Genomic DNA, 21679 nt, shown 5'->3' with positions numbered 1-21679 from the left:
TTGTCGGCCCGTCCTTTGTCTCGCCAGACTCCCTCCCTCTTCCTCTTTACACCATTTTGGTGAACAAGATCCCTTGTTTCGACTTCCTCCAGCCCTCGACCACTGCCAAATGCATATAGCAAAGCCCGCCGTCTTCCGTACTTCCTTCTTCCGCTACCAGATGCGTGTATCGTCGAGCTTCTACGAGATCGAGCGTCACTTCGAATCCCAGCCCCGCGCAGATCCGGAGCGTCGACGCGGATTCGCCTGAAATTCGCAACCCTTCGCACTTGTCCCTGACTGACAGAGGACGAGTGCTCGTGTGTAGTGGTGGTCAGAGGACAACCGTGTCGTTCCGAACCCTCGAGACCTTTTACCACTTCGCATCTTTCCCATCATGATAAGCCAGGCGCCCACCGCGGTCACCACCGTCCGCGGCTTCCAGGCTACACCTGTCGCCTCTGGCGACGAGGACTCCGACCACGGACACAACGAGACTCCAAGGCGCAAGAACCATGGCGGACGAACCCTCATCAACGATGTCGTCAGCGCCAACTGCAGCCCTACCATTCGCGCCACATCCTCCCCTGCCATGTCAGGTATCGCCAAGCTGCGCCTGCAGATGGAGCCTCTGAGCCTTGACGGCGGCTCTCCCTGCCACTCCATGAGCCGCGCCGGAAGTCAGCAAGGCCTGGAATTTCGAAAGCAAATCATCAGCCGCACCCAGAGCCGAGAGGATGTCCGTAGCGAAGCCGGTAGCGAGGGCTCTGAGGGCTCCGTTAGTTACGAAGTCAACCTCGAAAACGACTTTGTTAGCGAGAGTGTCCGCGGACGTAGTGGATACTTTGAAACCCTTGAGGGTGGTCTCAACCCCAACCGCAAGATGACGTCGGAGGATTTTGAGCAGCTTCGGTGCCTTGGGAAGGGTACCTACGGCACCGTCCTCCTCGTCAAGCAGCGCGCGACTGGACGGCTCTATGCGCAGAAGCAGTTCAAGAAGGCCTCACTGGTGGTTCACAAGAAGCTGGTTGAGCAGACCAAGACCGAGCGACAGATTCTTGAGTCGGTCAACAGGCACCCTTTTGTCGTCAAGTTGTTCTATGCCTTCCAGGATCAGGAACAACTGTATTTGATTCTGGAGTATGGACAGGGCGGCGAACTCTTTACCCACCTGAACACGGAGAAGATGTTTTCGGAGGATGTGGCGTCGTTTTACATGGCAGAGATGCTCCTGGCCATTTCGCACCTCCACAATGACCTGGGCGTCGTCTACCGTGATCTCAAGCCGGAGAACTGCCTCCTGGATGCGGATGGCCACCTGCTCCTCACCGACTTTGGGTTGTCCAAGGTGGCTGTCGACCAGAACGAGAGCTGCAACTCGATGCTCGGGACGGTCGAGTACATGGCCCCTGAGGTTGTGTTGGGCAAGAAGTACGGCAAGGCGGTCGACTGGTGGTCGTTTGGCGCGCTCGGATACGACCTGATGACCGGAAACCCGCCATTCCGTGGACAAAATCATGCTAAGATCCAGGACAACATCGTCAAGCAGAAGCTAGTGCTTCCATACTTCTTGAGCCCAGATGCCAAGGACCTTCTCACTCGCCTTCTTCGCAAGGACCCCAAGAAGCGACTCGGCGCGGTGATGCCCAAGGACCTTCAGACCATGAAGAAGCATCGATTCTTCCGCAAGCTCGACTGGAAGAAGCTAGCGGCCCGGGAGCTTGAGCCGCCGATCCAACCCATGATCACGGACCCCGAGCTGGCCGAGAACTTCGCCCCCGAGTTCACGGAGCTATCCATCAGCCCGACAATGACCAACAAGGATGCTTGGCCCCGGAGCGCCCCTAAGGATGACCTCTTTGGCGGGTTCAGCTTTGTGGCATCGTCGAGCTTGCTGAACAACGATGCGTTCGCAGCCTTTGCTCAGACCTGAGAGATGTGGTTAGCGAGAATTGAGCAGTAGAACATAGGGGACGAGGAGTTTGAGATTGGGCCAATGGAGCAGTTTGGCGTATTTGCGAGCGGCGTGTCTTTTTGCCTTTCGTCTTTTTTTTTCTTTCTTGAGCTCTTAGATCCACGCACAGCTAGAGATGGCTGTCTGACAATGAACGGCCTGGAGTCGGCTAGAGATATTACAGTACAATAGACTCTTTGAATGTTGCACGGAATGTCGCGTCTCCGTGTAGCATCATATTTCGCAGCGAGTGACGATGATGCATGTGCCAACAGTGTGTGAGACGACTGGTCCTTGCCAGATTGGTAATGCCAGAAAGAGGATCCAGCTGTGCGAGTACAACGTAAGCAGAGGCTGAGCTGGCAGATGGTGAGAGAAGTGCAGCTTGTGCGAAGCGATGCAGCATCATGATGGACATGACAGGGGAAGGGCGAAGAGTTGGACAAACAGACTCTCACATAATCGGGTCACGACATCCGGCGCAGGGATGAGACAGCTGTCTGTCTGTCTGTCGTATAGCACAACCAATCTAGCCGAGAGGCTCGGTGATTGCTAGCGCCGGCAGCTGCTGTGGACTTTACGGAGCCGGTCAGTTACTGGACAATTGCCGACCGAGGTCCATTGATTCTCTTGTGCAGATGACATGGGTCTGAGTGTTGTGTTGATGTTTGATAGCCCAAGGCACGTATTCGCGTCCAACAAAAGGTAAACTTTCCTCAATCTCCCTATCTATACCAAATCGGAAAGAAAGGATTGGATGAAAACAGGATCCTGACACTATCATGATGCCCTCTTTTTCTCTTCTGCCGATTCCAATGCTTGTCTGAGATATCTGCAACTAGAGTTTCCCCCCCGGGCGCCGAGAAGGAGGGCCACGCAATCCCCCAAGCGCGAGGCGTCGATACCTGCATGCCACAGCTTCAAGATTTCAGTCTTGGCGACGCGGCGATCAACTGCTCAGTCATGAATGAATCATCAAGAGTCAAATCATAGGGAGGAATTAAGCATCGATACGCCAAGACCGGGATCCTCTCTTGTGCACAGAGCTCGTTGAACGGACCTTGCGTATCGCTAATTTCCATAGAGTTTTGTTGTTTTACCCCTTCTTGTAACGACCCTTGTCTGGTCTGGGGAAGAAGGGAAGCCCTGGCTGACGTACTCTTCTCGAGTTCTAGGCCTTGGCGCTGGTCTATTTTGCAAATTCAGGCTCTGCAATTGGATGTGCCGTCTTCACTTTGTGGAGGCCTCTTCCCCATGCGACTTTGACGTCCCAACGGGCCAGTGACATGCCCTGATGCCCCAGCTCATAAGGCGATACGAAGGACTGGCTTGTGCGCCTAGAGCAGACGGTAGAGGGAAAGCGTCGTCAAGTTCATCATCTTGGCCGCAAACCTTCGTAGATTGAGGTCTCGGCGACCACGTGGGATAGGACATGTGGGATGGTCCGCCGGGAGCATGAAACCCTCCGCCGGGGGAACAAAGCAGCAGCAAGAAAGCTGTCTCTATCGGGACATGATTTTCCAACAGAGGCATCTTCGGGTCTGGCATTCCCTGGCCTCGATACTGATGGGTCCCATTCCCGGGTGGGCTGTGTTGATTTAAGCTCGATCTACCGACGCTATCGCGGTAGGGGTCGGCCGCCCTCCCTCACGCACCCAGAACTACGAAGCAGACTGTACGTAGTAACCGGACCTCGCTGGCCGATTGCTGTGGTATTCCTCATACTGTCAGCACCTTTTTCAACGAGGGACCAATAACGGCGGCTTCAACACGCAGTTTTCACTTCAAAGTGGCTTGTCCGAGCCAATCGCATAGACCTGGCCAAACGGCTTGACCATCTCATCTTCAGCACCCTCGCCCGAATCCGCAGCAACGGTTTGAGCCCATGATAGCGTGGCAGTGTTATGAAACCCTATTTGCGCACTGGTCCCAGAGGAGAAACGGTCTGGGCTGGGCATCAAAGGGCGGAGCCGAAGCTGACGACAGCATCACAGTCGAGCTCATGCTGTGCTGTGCCGTGCCCATCGTCTTTGACCATTAGACCGTGTCTTGCAAATGCACGCCCCCTGCTTGGCGCTTCTCTTTGATCGTCCCCCTTCCATTTGATGACGGAACTACCCCAATTAGAGCTCATCTGCCGAGCCTCTAACGTGCATGGGATTCGTAAGGCAGTGGACGGCATGTCTCTGGTGCCGGGCGTGGCTTGCAGTCCGCGGCTACCACGTAGCGCACGCAACCCATCACCGTTTCGAGATGGGCCTAACCGTGTTACAAGAGGCGCCCCCCATCTGTGCGAATACGCATATATGACCATCGACGTGCCCTCCTTGTGGGTTATTCCACCTTGACTGTTTCTCACAATCAGAATCCACCAGAGATCTCGATCCAATATGAAGTCGACAGTTGGCACACTATTAGCTTCCACGGCGGCACTGTGTGAGTGGCTCTCAATGCCATCATGTATCCCCCGACTAACACGGCCTTTTTCTAGACGTCCGCGGCGCATCAGCCGTCACCTCAGCCTTCTGCCCCAACGATGGAGACGTCTGTTTCCGCTGGGGCGTCCCAGAGGCGTCCGCTAGTTCGGGCTCTGGCAACATCTACTTCCAGATGGAAGCTCCCAGCAGCGTCCAATGGGCCGGCCTCGGTATCGGTTCCGGCATGTCAGGCGCCGAGATGTTCCTCATCTACCAGAACGGCGACGGCAACGTGACTCTCAGCACACGGACTGGCACCGGCCATGTCATGCCCCAATACACAAGGCGGACAGGAGTTGAACTCCTCGCTGGCTCTGGCGTCTCTGGCGGCAAGCTGATTGCCAACATTCGGTGCGGCGACTGCGATAGCCTCGACTTTGAGGGATCCAACTCGTGGATCGCGGCCTGGAGGAATGGCGACTCCCTAGATTCGACCAGTGTCTCGGAGAGGATCAGCGAGCACGACGAGCATAGCAGCTTCTCTGTCAACTTCGCTCAGGCATCCATGAGCTCTGATAGCAACCCTTTCACTTCTAGCAGTGACGATTCCGACTCGAATTCCGATTCAGACTCCAAGACTGGCTCTGGCTCCGGCTCTGGCTCCGGCTCCGGCTCCGGCTCCGATTCCAACTCTGGTGTTGTATCTGAGTCCTCTGGCCCGAGCAAGACCGTGCTGAGGGCTCACGGCATCATCATGTCCATCGTCTTCCTTGCTGCATACCCCCTGGGAGCTGTTCTGATGCCCATCATTGGAAGCTGGTTGGTCCACGCCGGCTGGCAATCCATCGCCTTCCTGGGTATGTGGGCCGGCTTCGGTCTTGGTTACGTCTATGCCCGCGACGGGGGCTATGTAAGTCAACCTTTTGAATGCACTCGCATCATGATTCCGTGCTAACGTGTTACTCCTAGTGGTGGCAGCAAACCCACACCAAGATGGGCACAATTGTTGTTGCGCTGATGGGTCTCCAGCCTATTCTTGGATTCGCCCATCACCGATACTTTAGAAGCCATGGCAAGCGAGGAATCATCAGCCATGTCCATATCTGGTTCGGCCGAATCCTCATGATCCTTGGTATCATCAACGGAGGCCTGGGCCTGCAGCTTGCAAGCTCCTCCAAGGGATATATCATTGCCTACTCGGTCATTGCTGGCATCGCGGCTCTGCTCTACACTGGTAGCATCTTTGTTGGCGGCATGAGGAGGACGGCTCGCGTTAAGTCAATCTCTCCACAAATGTCTCAGGAGGAGCAGCGATAAGGTTGGAAAATTGATGCCATGAATGATTGGGCGTTGAATAATTTAAGAGCTCAAGGATGTGATACCACGGGAAGGCCGGGAATATGAGCCGAAAATGACGGATAGAACAGATCGGCTCCTGAATCGTTCCTTTCTTTTTTTGTGTGTATTTTTTTTGGTAGATCAAAAGACTCTTGATCGATAGCTTGGCCTTCCCACATGGACATGGGGCCACGGAATGGGATCCTCTCATAGATCCAAGTCGAATCATCATAGCTCATGGCGTGAGAGGGTATCGGACGACGAAGTCATGAGGGTTATGTGGGGGGCACTCGCCACAATTGACGCAGTATTTGATGGGGAAGAACTCTGAAGCCGTGATGTGAGCATTGTGAGATGCATTAGAGAAGCATTGTAAGAGAATAAAACACATATAGGCAAAAAGAAGCTCAGTATAAGTCGTCGATGTTGGATCAAGCAAGCTTATTCCCAGCAGCCGAAAGCTGTGCAGCAAGATCGCCAATCTGGGTCCAGATCTGGCCAATCATTCTCCTCCAAAATCACGTGACATCAACCACCCGTAAAGCTCCGGGCAGCCGTGCGTGCGGCCTGAGGCACCAACACCGCGATAGCAAGGCCGAACCGCTCTAGCCGGGGGGGGGGGGCGAGCGCCTGTCTTGCCTGCACTCTCACGATTTTTCCCCAAAACCCTCAATTCCCCCATCTCCCCGGAGTACCCAATTGAGCCACGACCAGCCATCCAAAATGCTCAGCCAGCTGTCCCGGGTTTCGGTAAGCGATTGATCCCTCGAATCCTCGATACCAAATCTACCCGAGAGCGAGGAGCGCTGACGAGAACTTCTTTTATAGCGCGCTCGCTCCGCCGTTGCGGCCGTTTCTCGAGTCGCCCGACCCAATGCCGTCCAGATGAGGGGCTTCATTGCTCCCACCGTCTCTCGGAGAGGTAAGATGCTGTCCCTGCCGATGCCTTGATCCCCCGCCGTTTCGATTTCCGACTACTTCTCGCCCTGTGTCGATTCTTTATTGTCGTCGGTCGGATCTGTCCTATAGCCGAAGCTGCGCTCCACCCGAGCTCCGACGTCGCCAAAGCCTCCACGATCAGACTCGGGATAACGCCCATCATCTCCATTCGCAGTCCCAATGCCCAATGCGCCCCAGAAACGCCTGAATCCGCTCGATGGTTGCTCAATTGCTGACTTGACACCCCTCCAACAGCCGACTTCGTCCAGGAGCTCTACCTCAAGGAGCTCAAGGCCTACAAGATCCCCGCCGTCAAGGAGACCGACTCTGAGGGCCAGGTCCAGACCTTCAACGCCCCCAAGACCCCCGCCTCCCCCGAGGAGACCGACCTCGCTGGCAGCCTGAAGGAGTACGAGAGCATGGCCGTCGAGATTGAGGGCCAGGACACCTCTGCCCAGACCGCCTCTGGCACCCCCGAGGTTGCTGACTGGCTCGAGGCCGAGGAGGAGGATGAGGCTCACCACTAAGCGCCTTTCCTCGCAAGGATACCTAGCTGACCCGGACTTGGCACCTCGGGCCACTTCCCGCCGCCCGAGGCGCCGCTAGATGGGGATAGAAAAAGAGGGAGAGGTTGACAACAACTCAGCCTTGGAGGAGAGTTGGGCTGCGAGAAGCAGTGGAATGGGGATTATAATCCTGTGTACTTTTTCCTAAAATCCAACCTCTTGGTTGCCTGTAGGAACTCATTGCGAAATGCGAATGCCAAATGAAGCACAAGCAACTGATACCATCAAGATGCCTGAATCCTAGTGAGAGTGACCCTTTGGCTAACTCTGGAGTATTGATGATGGCGTCTGCCCTTGGGCCCAACAATGGTTCAACGTCATCCGCTCGGACATGGTATAGATAACACTGCAGAGCTGTTGATCTAATCATCTACGTCACCAGTGCTTTCTGATATCGACATTGATTTCTGACATCTTGACTTGGTTGCATTCCTAAAGAGACGAAGCTGTTACAGCACGTACTATCAAGTGCCTTGACAATCCACAACTCGCGTCAACCGTCGTCTGGTGGCAAGCAACGTCATCCATCACACACTCACCCAAACCACCATGACTACATCATCACTAGACTATTTCAGGTACAAACAGAGCTCAGCAAAACTCAAATGGGTGCACTAGATCCCTTCTAGGGTTCCCGGCAACCCGTCATTTTCTTTGGCATTCTCATTCATTACTGCTTATGGCCCTTCCAGTTGAGGCACACACTCGAGGGGGAAACCTCTTTCTCACCCCCCTTTGTTTTGTTTGTTTGCACAACCATAAAACGCCATGAATCCTGTTCAGCATGATCGATGACCAATGCAATGCAATACCATCCGACCTCGATGCAAATAATTCCACAATTAATCATCCACGGCCCACATGCAAACAGAATGGCGGCGGGTCTGGTTTGGGTTGGGTTGGGTTTTTTGGCTTGCGAAATATTACTTTTTGTTTCTTCTTATGACACGGATAGAATCCCCCCTAATCATCGTCGAAACGCCGTGAAGCTGATCTGGGTGTAAAATGCAAATACCTGGCCCGGTTATACGTCAAAGTGCGAGCCTCCCACCATGTGCTCATCGTGAGCAGAAGTCTTCACAATGCCGCTCATCCGGTTCGCCTTTCTGAGGTCGATGTCGTCCAGGTTGTCCCAGTCGTCGTTATCGTGGTGCCCGTGAGCGTCATCCATATCTTCGTCGTCCATTCGAGCTCGGTCTCGCATGTGATCATCCAGCGCGCTTTCGTCCACAAACGTGAAGCCCTGGAAGTTGGCTTGCACCGAGGGAGAGAGGGGAGTCGAAGCCGCGTAGCCCCTGGCCAGTGCCGCCGCACGCTCGTTGAGAGATCCGTTCTGATCCAGCGCAGTCGTGAACTCGGGGTCAAAGTACGACACGTCGGTCTCAGACTTCAACTTGGGCTTGAACGGAGGAGTGATGAGTTTCTTAGAAAGCAGCGTCCAGTCAATGTCACCAAAGAAGGAGTGCCTCTTCAACTCCTCTGCGTCGTCAGTAGCGCCCAGTCGGTGCTTGGGGTTACGGTTCAATAGTCCCTTGACAAAGTTCCGGCCCTCTTGCGAGAGGGTGTCTCGGGGGAACCGCACCTTGCCGAAAGCAATATTCTTATACATTTGCTGCGTGTCTTCGGCGTAGAAAGGACTCCAGCCACAGCACATCTCAAACACCAAGACACCAAGCGACCAGAAGTCCACCATCTTGGTATAGCCAGACTCGTCGAGGAGAACTTCTGGCGCAAGGTACTCGGTTGTGCCGCAGAACGTGTTGGTCGTGTCATTCTTGGTAAGGTTGGCCTTGGACAGACCGAAATCGCACAGAGCAATGTGTCCGTTGGCGTCCAGGAGGATGTTCTCGGGCTTCAGGTCCCGATACACAATGTCGTTGTTGTGGAGGTGTTGAATGGCCAAGATCAACTCGGCAATGTAGAATTTAGCGCGCTTCTCGTCGAATCGTCCCTCCTTTTGGAGATGCCAGAACAATTCTCCTCCAGACATGTAGTCGGTAACAAGGTAAAGTTCTGAGGGCGTCTGGAAAGAGAACTTGAGACCGACGATGAATGGTGAGTCAGACATGGCTGTTCGAACGAGAATGTTACGCTCTCCGACGGTGTGGGCGACTTCCTTCTTTTGCACGATAACCTTCTTCTGGAGAACTTTCATGGCGTAGATGCGTTGCGTATCCTTCTTTCGCACTTGATAAACCTGGCCGAAAGTGCCCTTGCCAATCAACTTGAGAATATCAAAGTCGGTTGGACCAAAGTGCTTCTTCTCGGCTCTGTGATAGACGGCCTGGACGTAGATCTCGCCAGTGGGTGCATTCTCTGCCATTGTATCGGCATGACCTTGGAGCTGGAACCATCCTTGGACAACTGCATCGGGGTCTCTGCTGGCCTGGAAATCGACATGGCCGAGAAACTCCTCACCCGAGGCGGCATGGTCATATACCGAAATGTCAACCAGCATCTCGGAGCTCACGACATCGCTATGGCTGGTCAGTATCTTGATTCTGGTACCTGACTTAGTTAGCAACTTACAATTCTGCTTCAGCATCCCATTTGGGGTTCGTGAAGGAAAGCCGGGCCGACCGATTCCGGAAAGTGTTGTAGTCACTGATGCTAGTGTTGCTGCTCTGGCGGCTTCTCATGGGAATAGCCATTGGGCGGCCAGAATCGCTGCCCTGTCGCTGGATGGCAATTCCACCCATGCCGGGTGTGGCGACACTGAGGTTGTCATCTTCTTCAGTGTGCCTGGGCCCGCTTGAGATGAGTTCACTTCGCTGAAAAACGACCACGACGTAAGGATCTCGGCTCTTTCTAAGTCCCCGAGCCTCGTTGATCTTGATAGTCAGCTTTCCCTTGGCAGCCGGCGCCTGTGTACCGCCTGAGCTCCTGGGAGTCTGAGTGCCGCTGACTTCAGCGCCATCGTGGCTGGTCCTCCCGGAGGAAAGGGCCCTGCCATCGGAACCGGACGGTCGAGCAGCCGACATTGCTCGAGTAGGAGTTGAGGGGCCGCTCTTGAACGTCATACGAGTTAGCTCCTTGAGTCCATCAAGAGAGTACCACTTGCCGGGGGCTGCAGGGCGAGCACTCGGGGTGGAACGTGCTTCGGGTTGTGAGGGAGGATCAGAGTCCTTGAGAGGTGCTGCGTGGTTGGAGTCGAGCTTGGGGGGCAATGGGTCATTGGAGGGTTGGTAATGGGTAGTGGTGAAGAGGGATGCTGCGGATTTCTTGGTTTGCGACTGTGTTAAAGACTTTGCAGCGACAGCGGCTTTGCCGTCGGCCCCTGAATCTGGGGCTGCAAAAATCATATCCTGGGAAATAGAGCCCCCAGAAGATGAGGGCTGAGAAGTGGGTGGGGATGGGTAGGGGTTGGAAAGTTTGGTCTCATCCCGCTCCTTGCTTCTTGGCTCGAGACCGAGAGGCTCATGTTGAAGAAGCAAACGATCTGAAGCCAAAGAGGCACACTCGCGAGAAGAGCTTTCGGTGTGCGCCTGCAACTGCAGGTCGGTTGGTGGAGTGGGCTGGATTTGCTTTCGGTCTAGAGTGACAGCGCTCTGGGAAGAACGATTGGGCTTGGGCGAAGACAGACTGTGACTGGTTGTACTAGAAGGGCGTTGACGAACCTGGCCGAAGTAGCTCATGATGCCGGGCAAGCGTTTGTCCTGTAGATCGGGTTGAGGAGTAGCTACACCAGATCGAGGAGTATCGAAACCGATGTGATCGGCGCCATCCTCGTCAGCGGCCGCGGACCTGGTGGTTTGGTTAACCCCATGCATTTTGTAAGAGATTTCCAGTGAGTGAATAAATGCTTTTGCGCCGATGCAGCAGCGCGGGGAAGGGCAAAGTGGGAACACTAGTTCATGACGGCTGCCAAGCGCGTCGACTAGAGGGGAAACAGGGCAAAAGGTCGTGAGGGAACAGGCGGCGGCGACGAGCAATAGCGGCAGTGGTGGGCTCTGACGATGCGACTATGACGAGAAAAACACGGGATCGAAAAAGGCCTTTCAAGGTCAAGAGGGCCGGTGGTGTGTTCGCTCTGGTGTGGATGCGGGCAGCGCGCCAGGACCAGCAGTAATAAAAAAAATGCGAGGCCTTGCCGAGAGCGGCCGTGTAAGACGAAGCGCGAGCGAGGGGACAAGTGGAGGCTTGGGACCTCGATGGATGTCGACAGGAGTCGAGGGAAAGGGGGATGACGAGATCAATTTTTCACCTCGCTCCGGAAAAGAAAGCTCGATATGCAGCCGGGGGTGGGCTTGTCCAGAGGCTTGTCTGACCGAGGGGAGCAGGACGTGGTTGCTTGTATGTATGTATCTTGCGTGGGAGGCACGGAGCGGACGTGGGAGCGAGAGCTGATGGCGGGGTCGGAGGCGATGGGATGGGATGGGATGGAAACGCAGGGACTGACTGACTCCAAGGCCGGCCGACTGGATCCAATCACGGAGGAGGCGAGTCAGGCCTTGCGACAGAGCCAGAAGCAGAGGAGCTGTCTCTTGCATGTGGGAATGCCGCCGGGGCCATTCTTTGGAGCCGGAGCCAAGTCAGGTTTTGGAACCCAACGGCTCCGAGACGACGGTGACTGCTTGGTTCCACTGCGATGGCAAAGTTGAGGGTTTGACAAGGCCTTGATTGGAGTCTGCGCCCTTGCATCGAAACCACCGACTCCTGTTCTCTTATCCAGGGATCGAGACTTGCTGTGCTGCCAAGGGTGCTGCCGACGGGACCCGTCAGGAATTTGAGAGCTCTGGTGGTCCACTGGCGGACGATCCGTAGCATCCCATGCCCTAGCCACAAGTCCGCCAACGCCCTACGGCTGGCGACCTCCAGTGCCTGGACCTCCTAGAGTGCCTGCAGCGCAGGGCAGCGGTGCGGGCTGAGCTCAGCAACTTGCAGATGTTCAGGGCGCTGTCATGGCGTGGGATTGATGCTTGATCGAGCGCAGGGCTTGAGCGAGAGCTCCGGGAGGGTTTCCATGGTGGGTTCCATGGCAGGCGGTGTCGAGGACCGGGGGCCACTGGAACTAGCCGGAACAGGAGGCTGACTCGAGGAGGCGCTGCTGAAGCTGCTGGGCTCGAGTGCTGAAGGGCCCGTCATCGTTGCCACCATCGAGCTCCAAGACGCCTGGGCCTGGTGAGGGGCTTGCCAACTGCCCTGGGATCAAGCCGGGATATTCGATGTCGGGAGTAGGACCCCAGCTTGGGGCCGCAACGAGACCCCAACGGAGATGCAGAAAATGGGCAAGAGATTTGGAGAGAGAGCGGAACGGAAGGGCGCAAAACTGTAATTGAACATGGAGAATGAAAGCAAGCACGAACCTTGACATCATGGCCTGGGTGGCCCTTCGTAGGAGGTCAAAGCCTCCGGGGTTTGAAGCTGCGCTCTCAGTGCCTGACATGGCGGCAAAGAGCTGGGATGGGGGAAGCTGCCGCGGCTTAGAAACAGGGCCGACTTGTTGCGGCGGCGGAGGAGGAGGAGGAGAGGGGCGAGGTAGGTAGTGTGAGCAAGGTGAGTCGTCGAATATCGTCGGGGTTGGGCGTCGCTGGCCCCGGAATAGCTGCGTGGTGGGTTGAGAGCAGGACGAGGGCGTGGTGAGAGACGAGGGCCCTCGCAGTGAGCAGGGAATGCGATGGTTTAATGTTGAGAGAGGGGGAAAGATTAGGATGGCGCGGGCAGGCAGAGAGAAGTGATGGATATGATAATTAGACGTCTTTGGGGCGAAGTGAGTGAGGGTGTGGGCTGGGGGAGTTTAGAGGCGCCCGTACAGTGCGATGCAACGGAGCTGCGATTCGATTGATTGATGGATGGATGGAGGGGGATGGATTGGATGGATTCCCAGCAGAACCCAATGAAGAATGGATATGGATGCCGCTGCAACAGACCTAACGTTATCCCGACCGAGGCTCCTGCTTCCTGATACTGTACCTCGACAGCTCAGGACAGGACAGTCGGGGCTAGGATTCAAACGGCGAGCTTATCAGAGGTGGAGTTTGTGCATTGTTGATGTTTGCCTGATGCTGATGGGAAGCTTATTAGAGGTTTGTCCTCACCTGCTTCCTCACTTGGGTACCTCGCTTTTCATCCAAGCTTTTTTTTTTTTTTTTTGAGGTCGGGATAGTCTGGGCTGCTTACATCACCTTCTGTTCTAGGCGTTTTCAGGCTTACAGCCTTGTTCTGCTTGCATCTGCCTTATGGCTTCTCGACTTTGGTATTTTCAGGCTGTTTCTGCATTGCAGTTTACAAGATGGCGTCGAAGCTGGCTCGGCGCCATCCGCGCAAGCCTCAGCACCAACAACAAACAGGACCAGGCCCGCTCCCAACCCCGCCTCTCGATGAAATGATGGCGCCATGAGACTCGCAATGTTAGCGTGGGCGAGAGTGCTTTAAAAGGCTGGTGGCAGGTATATGATGTATCTATCGGATCCTCTGCCATCGAGCGGGAGGTCTGCACGGCATACGGGAAGGATGGGATTGAGCTGAGTTTCAGTGCTGACCTTTGCTGACGGGATGGAACAGAACAGAACAGCGGTGTCCAGGTTCATTCTGGAAGATGCGAGTAGAAGCAGCTCCAGCTGGTCTGGGATCAGGTCCCATCGGTCGTGATAGGCACACGCTGCGGATTACTACAAGAGACCGGCCACAGTGCGTATTGCTCGCCCGCTGCACAGCTCAGGCTTCAGGCTCAAGCTGGCGGGAGGCGATCTTGGCCGGTCTGGTAGGTGGTCGTTTGGTGCAATCTTGGTGGGGCTTGTTTTCCATTTTTACTTGATTCGGCGGGGTTCAACAAGAGATCTCCAAGCTTCTGATTGCATGCTCCCCTCACTTGAGCCCTCACCATCATCAGCTACAAACGCTTCCGGCGCCGCACCTCACTCTTGGCAGAATGTACGTGCTGGATTGGTGCGTACTTGTCCAGCAGCTAGCTCGATTCCACTCAAGATGAGACGACGGTGAACGTTCCTGGAGTTCCTATGGAGTATTGCTCCCCAGCAATACAGGCCCTGGAGGGGTTCAGTCGACCTGACGGATGACGTCTTTGCCAGTCATGAAGCCCGAGACACGTCCGTCAGTGCCAAGACCAGACCGATATCTGCACCTCTCTCTGGCCCACGGCACGACAATAAAATAAGACGACATGTGCGTCTCCTAGGCCATTCACTCATTGCTTCTCCTCATCCATCTTCATGATCACGCGGGCCACTCTATCGAGCCACGCTCCTTCGGCTCGGGGCGACTCCCGCGACCCGTCATGTTTGAGAGAGGTCCAGCCCTCTCTTGGTATGCTGGACGTTGCTTGATTGCTCACATGGAAGCTGGGGAATCCCAGCAATCGCCACAAACATGACCCTCCCTGCCCAGCTTGAGAGCTCGACCTTGAACCATTGGCCATCACTTGGGGAACCAGTTCCGCTGCTGTCACCATCGCACACACACAGACATACTCTTACCCTCACATGTTGTGCTCCAATTCCAAATACCCGGTTGCATCCCCAGGCCCCCGGGCTGCTAGGCTGATGTGTGTGATCCTTTTTGGAACGTCAAGCCCGATATCTGTGTCTGCCAAAACGTGTCATGGCTAGCCGAGATCGACACGAGTCGGTTACCGTTTCCATCCCTTTGGCCGACAGGGTCGACTGCAACATGGGTCTTGCCACTATCCCCGGCCTCAACATTTCGCCAATGTCATTCGAGAATGCTACATACGTGTTCCTGCAAAAACATATCCATTAATTAGTAAACCGTGGTTGAATCTGCCCTGTGTGTTTTGACCCTCTCAACATGACTGGATGGCAAACTGCGGGAAACGCTGCATCGAGACTAGCTGGTATTAGAACGCCTAGTTATGCAGGCAGCCTTGAAGCAATGATATTTACACACTGTTACTGACTATGTACACCTTGTAATCCGTTCATCTCCCATTGACCTTGTCTCGGTTGCCTTGAGATCATATGTTGCACAGGAATCACTCACAATCACGACAGGAGTGGGCGGACCAAGCCACCCCTCGGGCAACACAGCCAAATGGCCATCGTCCATTCGCAAATCCCATCAAGAGCTCGGTCCCGATGGGATGGTCACCCCGCGACCTGATCGACTCCCTGCCTCTGCAGCACCTCCGCATGTCTGTCAACTTGCTACGGCTTCATTGGGCTGCACCCTAGCTGTGGCACCCCGGACCAGACACCTTCGAATACAGACCTGTACCCGGCCAGGTGTGATGCCGCTCGCAAGTCATTTCTTCTTATTCCACCCTGCTCGGATAGCTTGCATCTCGGATGGATGGGCGAGGAGCATGCCTGGAAGATCACAGCGCCTGAGTGGTAACCTCGGGTCTCGTTGATCGATACTACGGCCATACCGACATCAGCTTACAGCTAAGCTGACACCATCGTTCACGGAAGGGGGCTATGGTCGGCAGTGCCAGTTTTCATATGCCTTGCATCCACGCAGGAACCAACTCCAGTTTGCAGTAGTATGCGCGTGATGGAGTTATCCCTTGATTCCAGGAGGACACGACCAGGTAGATGATTTGCCTCTTGAGAGCGTATTCTTAATATTCAAGAATATCAAGGAGACTCGATGAACGAGTATATTTTCCGGGTTTCCCACAACAGGAATGCTCGTATTGCTTTGCGGCTCATCGTGTTGTAGATTAGGAGTTGCCATGATCACAGAACTTGGGGTAAAAGAGCTGAAATCCGAGTAGAAGTGTGATAAATTCTTCCAGCATAAGACTTGAATTTTACACGGCATCGACCGGGGTGATGGAGCTTCTTCGAGGTTATTGTATATGTCCCCCTTGGCTGGGGATTGGATACGGGGGTTTCTTGCAATTCCATATTGGTACACATATAAATACGAGCCTTTGACATATGCGACTGGAATTCACAACCTGCATACCTAGCTAGACTAGGCGATACAGGGGTTGGGTCTCTGTGACGACTTCACCTCCAAGTCGACGTACAGGTCACTCCAAGTTGAGGCAGCAATCCACAATGCCAGCTATCCTAACAACCACCAGTAGAGTTTGTCCCTGAATCACCATGGCACTGATCTTGGAAACTTTCTTGGGTCCTATCAAAGCCCATAGTCTCCGTGTAGAACCACGTTCCCATTACTGGACCCCCCTAGCGCTGATACTGACCGTTCCTCGCCAGACTGAAGGTCGTGTTGAGAGTTACAACTCATTTCTTGGACTGCTCAATGACCTGAAGCCACTTCTTTTCCATCTCAGGTGTTACCCCCGGGGGATACGTGGTTGACTGCTTCCGAGGGGCGAGCGGGTCTGGGTAGCTCACTATAGTGTTGTCAGCCCGAGCGACTGATGATGAGAACCCAACATCTCCAACACTTACGCATATTGAAGGTCTGGTCAGTAAGTCTTAGTCTAGCTGCCTCATACTCCTCAGCTACTCTTCTGTCACTGGTATTGGCAGCTCGATCAGCCATTTCACGTTGGATCATGGGCGAGAGACGTGGACCACCAGCCATGTTGAAATAACAACGGAACTCTTGCGATGGATATGGTAGGGGGAATAATGGGAAATAAGAAGAGCAACAGATTATGTGAGGCACAACTGGAAATAATAGCGATGGTTTGAGACTTGTGGCAGAAGACGACGTATCAACAGAAAGAGAGGAGAGGTGGTGATTCAGCTGATGCTTGCGTCTCGTCTCAAAGGCTGAGCTTCCCTTCGCCTGCCCCACCAACCAGCAGCCACCCCGCAACTTCTCATACCTGCCCGCCTAGGACCAGCCCAAACTGACTTGAACTGCCCAGCTAAAGATCTGGGCTTGACAGAAGCGACTTCGGAGATACAAGCGCGGCAGGCGGCCATGTCGCCGTTCGGCGGGTTGCGCCCAGGTCCCTCGCGTTTCCCCAGGTTGGCGTAATCCTGAGCGGGCCACCTTCCTTGAAGCGCTGCGCTGCTCTCCTGCACAGGCAAGAAAAAAACGTAGGTCCCCATACGTCGTGAGTTTCCTCCCAGCTTTTGGGCTTCCATTCAGCCTATTTTCTTCCCAACAACAACCACCCAAACGCTCTTGCTTCACCCCATGCTCAACCCTGCGATCCCGGACCAGATTTCAAGACACAAACGGAGACGAAGGCCTTGACATATCTAGATCACTGCGGTCACCATTTGGAAAGCCCTCCTGAATTGACCATGTCCAAGAACAAGGCGCCTGTTCCCGATGCTTGGGAAGACGACTGGGAGGCTCAGGCCGACAAGGTCGTGAACGAGCCTGAGCAATCGGCGCCCCAGGCTCCTCTCACCAAGGCCGAGCGCCTTGCTCAGCACGCTGAGCAAAATCGGAAGCTGTGGGAGTCTGCGTACGTCCCCTCAGCGTTGCGATTGACAAGCTAGCCCGGCTCTTTGCTGACGCTCTTTGCGACAGGGACACCCCCCAAACCTTTCACTACGTAGAGGCCAACTCCAACTCAGGCGTCCCCCTCACAACCCCCTTCAAGCCCCAGGTCAAGGTGCTCAGCCGAAAGCCCGTCATCGCCAAGCGGGATCCCGTGACTGGCATGTCCCAGCTGGCCGTCGACGACGACAACGAGGAGGCCAAGAAGGAGGTGCCCATGAGCCCAGAAGAGATTCGTGCCAAGCAAAAGCGAGACCGAGAGGAGAAGCAGCGGCGGTACGAGGAGGCCCGAGCCAAGATCTTTGGCGAGTCGAACCCGTCGTCAGGAGCCTCATCTCCGGGCACAGTTACCCCACCGCGGCCGGATGGGCACTTCAGTGGCCGTGGTCGGGGTAGGGGAAGAGGCGGATATAGGAACAGCGAGAACCGCCAGTATGAGAATCGCCAGTACGACAACCGCTCGTTTGACGCCCCGAGGAGGCAGAACATGTCAGGTTCCGGCCGCGAGCTGTACGATCCAAACTACACCCCGAAGCCTGAACTCAACAACCAAAGGCGACAGCCCGACCAGCCATCGCCTAGGAGGAATCAGACACCCCAGGACGAGCAGCAGCAGCAGGCTCCCATTCGAACGCCAAGAGGACCAGACGGAAGTGGACGGGGAGGGTTTGGCTTCGCTCGAAGAGGAGGCTAGGGCAGTTGATTATTTCTATCGACTAGCTTTACCATCCGCCTCCAATCTTTCCCGCCAGCTGTACCACCCTCTCGGTATCTGTGGCTGTGTCTTTGCCAACGTCGCTAATCACCTCACGATAGCTCGTGAATGCCAGTCTATCAAGTCCTATGCCTGTGATCTCCGCCCAATGCGTCAGGGTATCATTTATGTATGAGTGGGAGATGCCGCCAACGACATGCTCGAATGTTTCCTCGCCAATCTCGATGCCGGCCTCTTCTCCCGAGAAGTAGGCTTCGTCAACTTCTGCTAGCCAGTCCTTTTGCTCCTGCGGACCTGGCTTTCCGGAATAATTCCTTCGTTCCATGACGACGGGGTCGTCAACCTTGATCTGACCGCCACCGTTGGTACAGCCTCCGGGGCATGCCATGACCTCAACATAGCTGTGCTCGAGAGATGCCGCCTTTCCTGCCGGCTTACGAGCGCTCCCAAAGGGCTTTCCGCCAGGCATTCGGGACGGCCTGGCTGGCTTCAGGCGCCGAACAAGGTTCTGAATATTTCTGAAGCCATAATATCTGGCGGCACGGAAGACTGGCTCGCCATTCACAACCACAGAGTACTCGGCAACGTCCACATTGCGACCACGGGTGTGAACAATCTCTGCGCCCGGTGTCTGCGCTGCTCGGCTCTGAAGGATATGGTGCAACAACCCCCCCGAAGTGCCAGCCTCGCGTGGTGGGTTTCTCGGCCGTCGACGCGGGAAGAGGAAGTCGTGGATCTTGGGATCGGGGAACGGCGTCAGGGTCGGGCTGGGCGGTGCCGTCTTGGGTACATCAAAGAAATTGAGTCCCCTTGACTCTGCAAGCATGAGAATCTCCTTGCTGGTGATGACGCAGTCAACATCCCGGACTCCTCGACCACTAGATTCGCCTCCTGCCCAGACCTCCTCCGTCAACTCTTCCCGACTGGCTTCAAGTTTCTTATCAAAGCATGGCATAACGGCCAGGTGCCAGATGCGGCTGGGGGCGATATCGAGTGTTCGGCTTAGGGTTGTCTTGAGAATGGTGCCCATCAAAGCCTGCGGTGACTTGACCTTTGAGAGATGTGGGAGGACATGAGGGTGTGTTTTCTCGGCATAGCAAACCCAGCCGGGGCATGAGGATGCCAGGATGGGCTTCGCAGGCGTGGCCATACCAGCCCGCGCCGAGTTGAGGACTTCTTCAGCACCGAGCACAAGGGTAGCCTCCCTCGCGACATTGGTGTCGACCACCCATGTGAAGCCGTTCTTCCATTGCCCGCCGTTGGCAATACCGTCTGGGCCTCGCAGCAGGTTGCTCAGCATGTGTCCGACATCCTTCTCTGAGACGCTCCCACCGCAGGCTGCGGCAAGGTTGGCCCTTGTCTGAGGGCTCACACTAGCCACAAAGAGCTTCGCGTTCTCATTCTCCAAGCCCTCGACCCTGAACCGGCCACTATCGTCGGTGACAACCCTCAAGGCCGGTGCCGCATCAAGTGTGGTGAGGACCTCGGCATGGCTCTGAAGACTCACGAGCACAGCCTCGGCAGATGTTACGCAGCCGGAGCATGCAAGGCAATCTGTGAGAGAGATCTGGGCGGGGGCGTTGGGGTTGGCGGCGGGTTGCTGGCCGTCGAGGATGACCTCAGTCTCGAGGGACTGCGATTGCGGGGGCGGGGCGGCGGGGAGGGTCTCGATAGGTTTGATGCACGCGACACCGGGGGGAGATGAAGTCGTTGAGGTCGTCGGCGGAGAGAATGGCACTCATGGCGCCTGGTGTTGAATCGCGATATAGAGGGAGGGAGGACGGCGACGACGACAACACAGGAGTATCAGGAAGTTGTTTGGTATAGAGTTGAGTGGTGGATGCGCCCAAGTGGAAGCCGAGGAATTGTTGACTTTAGTTTTTTTTTACTGGGGACGGACCTTCGGCGCAAAGGCGGCTGACAAATAAATAAATAAACCTCTGCAAATCTTCCAGTGCAAATCAAGACGTTATGATTGGAAAGATTGTGACGGACAAAAGAAACAACTCCGTGAGTCAACGGGCAGGGCAAGATAAGAAGTGCAGGACGATAGACGGGCGGCGTCTGGCTTAGACTAAGGGCTGTTTTAGTAACTCCTCGGAAATCCCGATACAGGCAGGGCAATCTGCAGAGCGGACTACCTTGGGACTGGAAGGCTCCGTTCTTGGGAAGAGTGGGCAATGAAAATGTGAGGATTTGCAATGGTTTTTTTGTCGCCTGTGCCTGCGGGACTAGAGATGCGAGATCGGCCTCCTCCCGTGTGTGGCAAAGAGCGGAAAATGTTACAACGGACGGATCGGGATATGGGCCGTTCGTAAGCGGGTCGGTCGCCGAATGCGCCGTGGTGACGTCGATGGGGAGGATCTCCCCCCATGTCAAAGGACAGCTTCCCATGATGGAACCATCTTGAGATTCAGCTTCAGCTATAGCTATAGCTTCTAAACCACCAACTAGGTCTTTTCGCAGATTTTTATTTGATATTTGATCTATCCAAGGCATCAATTCGTCACAATGAGTGTACGATCCCTACCCATAACCGTCATTCATTCAACTTGCTGACACGCACCATAGGCCATCGCGACATACAGCTTCGGGAACCTCGCCTGGCTGAGCATCCAGGCGTTCCCGCTCATCGTCTGGCCGTCCTTTGTTGGCTCCATCCTTCGCTCTGGGGGCGGCGAACCAACTCGTGAGATACTCCCAAGCTGTGTGAGGAATGGGTGCTAATGTGTGCAGCCCTCGAGACGTACTTTGCCCGCTCCCTCGGCTTCGCCCTCCTCGCTCTGGGCCTCATTGTCGTCATCCTCTCTGGCGTCCTCCCTCTTGATGCCTCCTCAGATGGTACCTCTACCCTTCTACCAGATCTCCTGACGGTCTTACTAACCACCATCTTCAGAAGCATCCTCCGACGGAACGACCCCCTCGCCCTACGCCTCAGCCGCCGTCCTCATATCCATGCTACACCACGCCTCGATCGCCTTCTACTGCTACGGCTGGTTTGCCTGGACTCGCGAGACTGGATACCTACTAGGCTGCGTTGGCAGCGCCATCTTTGCCACCTTTGCGCTGTACTGCATCATGTTTGCCAGCGACAAGGCCATGATCAGCCGCTACCACAAGTTTGACCAGAGCACGAGCGGGTTCCCTTTCAAGAACTCGCAGTCGTATCGAGCCAAGAAGAAGGCCCTGTGACAACAGATCCTATGTGTATAAGCTGAATCATGATTTCATTGTACGGTCCCGAACATCTGACGACCAATGCTGCTGCTGGAGCTCTCCCCAAAAAGTCACATAGCCAACTCCATCAACTCCGCATCCGTTTAGATATAATAATACAAGGTCACCGACCGTATCGGAGACGTGGCTGGCTCCCAGTTGCGATGCCCCGACTGGAAAAGAGAAAGAACAAAAACGC

The 21679-nt window shown here is 55.1% G+C and overlaps 8 protein-coding genes across 8 annotated transcripts; 5 read left to right on the top strand and 3 right to left on the bottom strand.

The window, feature by feature from the left end:
- Positions 1-376: 376 nt before the first annotated feature.
- On the top strand, positions 377-1912 carry LRP88_08403 (kinase-like domain-containing protein; the record flags this gene model as incomplete). Its single annotated transcript, XM_083244909.1, has 1 exon — positions 377-1912. One exon carries the CDS (start codon positions 377-379, stop codon positions 1910-1912), a length of 1536 nt encoding a protein of 511 aa, XP_083099403.1.
- A 2411-nt stretch (positions 1913-4323) lies between these two features.
- LRP88_08402 (cytochrome and DOMON domain-containing protein) lies at positions 4324-5667 on the top strand (the record flags this gene model as incomplete). The annotated part of the gene is made up of 3 exons (XM_083244908.1): positions 4324-4369; positions 4425-5260; positions 5320-5667. 3 exons carry the CDS (start codon positions 4324-4326, stop codon positions 5665-5667), a joined length of 1230 nt encoding a protein of 409 aa, XP_083099402.1.
- Positions 5668-6411: 744 nt separating this feature from the next.
- LRP88_08401 (F1F0 ATP synthase subunit h) lies at positions 6412-7154 on the top strand (the record flags this gene model as incomplete). The annotated part of the gene is made up of 3 exons (XM_083244907.1): positions 6412-6438; positions 6517-6610; positions 6883-7154. 3 exons carry the CDS (start codon positions 6412-6414, stop codon positions 7152-7154), a joined length of 393 nt encoding a protein of 130 aa, XP_083099401.1.
- A 1063-nt stretch (positions 7155-8217) lies between these two features.
- On the bottom strand, positions 8218-10963 carry LRP88_08400 (kinase-like domain-containing protein; the record flags this gene model as incomplete). The annotated part of the gene is made up of 2 exons (XM_083244906.1): positions 8218-9670; positions 9723-10963. 2 exons carry the CDS (start codon positions 10961-10963, stop codon positions 8218-8220), a joined length of 2694 nt encoding a protein of 897 aa, XP_083099400.1.
- A 5403-nt stretch (positions 10964-16366) lies between these two features.
- On the bottom strand, positions 16367-16673 carry LRP88_08399 (uncharacterized protein; the record flags this gene model as incomplete). The annotated part of the gene is made up of 2 exons (XM_083244905.1): positions 16367-16479; positions 16538-16673. 2 exons carry the CDS (start codon positions 16671-16673, stop codon positions 16367-16369), a joined length of 249 nt encoding a protein of 82 aa, XP_083099399.1.
- Positions 16674-17347: 674 nt separating this feature from the next.
- LRP88_08398 (uncharacterized protein) lies at positions 17348-18243 on the top strand (the record flags this gene model as incomplete). Its single annotated transcript, XM_083244904.1, has 2 exons — positions 17348-17514; positions 17580-18243. 2 exons carry the CDS (start codon positions 17348-17350, stop codon positions 18241-18243), a joined length of 831 nt encoding a protein of 276 aa, XP_083099398.1.
- Positions 18244-18271: 28 nt separating this feature from the next.
- Positions 18272-20006, bottom strand: LRP88_08397 (iron-sulfur cluster assembly protein NAR1; the record flags this gene model as incomplete). Its single annotated transcript, XM_083244903.1, has 2 exons — positions 18272-19897; positions 19950-20006. 2 exons carry the CDS (start codon positions 20004-20006, stop codon positions 18272-18274), a joined length of 1683 nt encoding a protein of 560 aa, XP_083099397.1.
- Positions 20007-20775: 769 nt separating this feature from the next.
- Positions 20776-21456, top strand: LRP88_08396 (uncharacterized protein; the record flags this gene model as incomplete). The annotated part of the gene is made up of 4 exons (XM_083244902.1): positions 20776-20781; positions 20836-20953; positions 21001-21105; positions 21161-21456. The coding sequence occupies 4 exons, from the start codon at positions 20776-20778 to the stop codon at positions 21454-21456; spliced, it is 525 nt and encodes a 174-aa protein (XP_083099396.1).
- Between the last annotated feature and the right edge of the window lie 223 nt (positions 21457-21679).

The sequence above is a fragment of the Fusarium phalaenopsidis genome (genome assembly GCF_050370095.1).
Source record: "Fusarium phalaenopsidis strain FUZ10S chromosome Unknown contig_32302, whole genome shotgun sequence".
Taxonomy (NCBI): domain Eukaryota; kingdom Fungi; phylum Ascomycota; class Sordariomycetes; order Hypocreales; family Nectriaceae; genus Fusarium; species Fusarium phalaenopsidis.
This window is presented reverse-complemented; position numbering and strand designations above follow the sequence as displayed.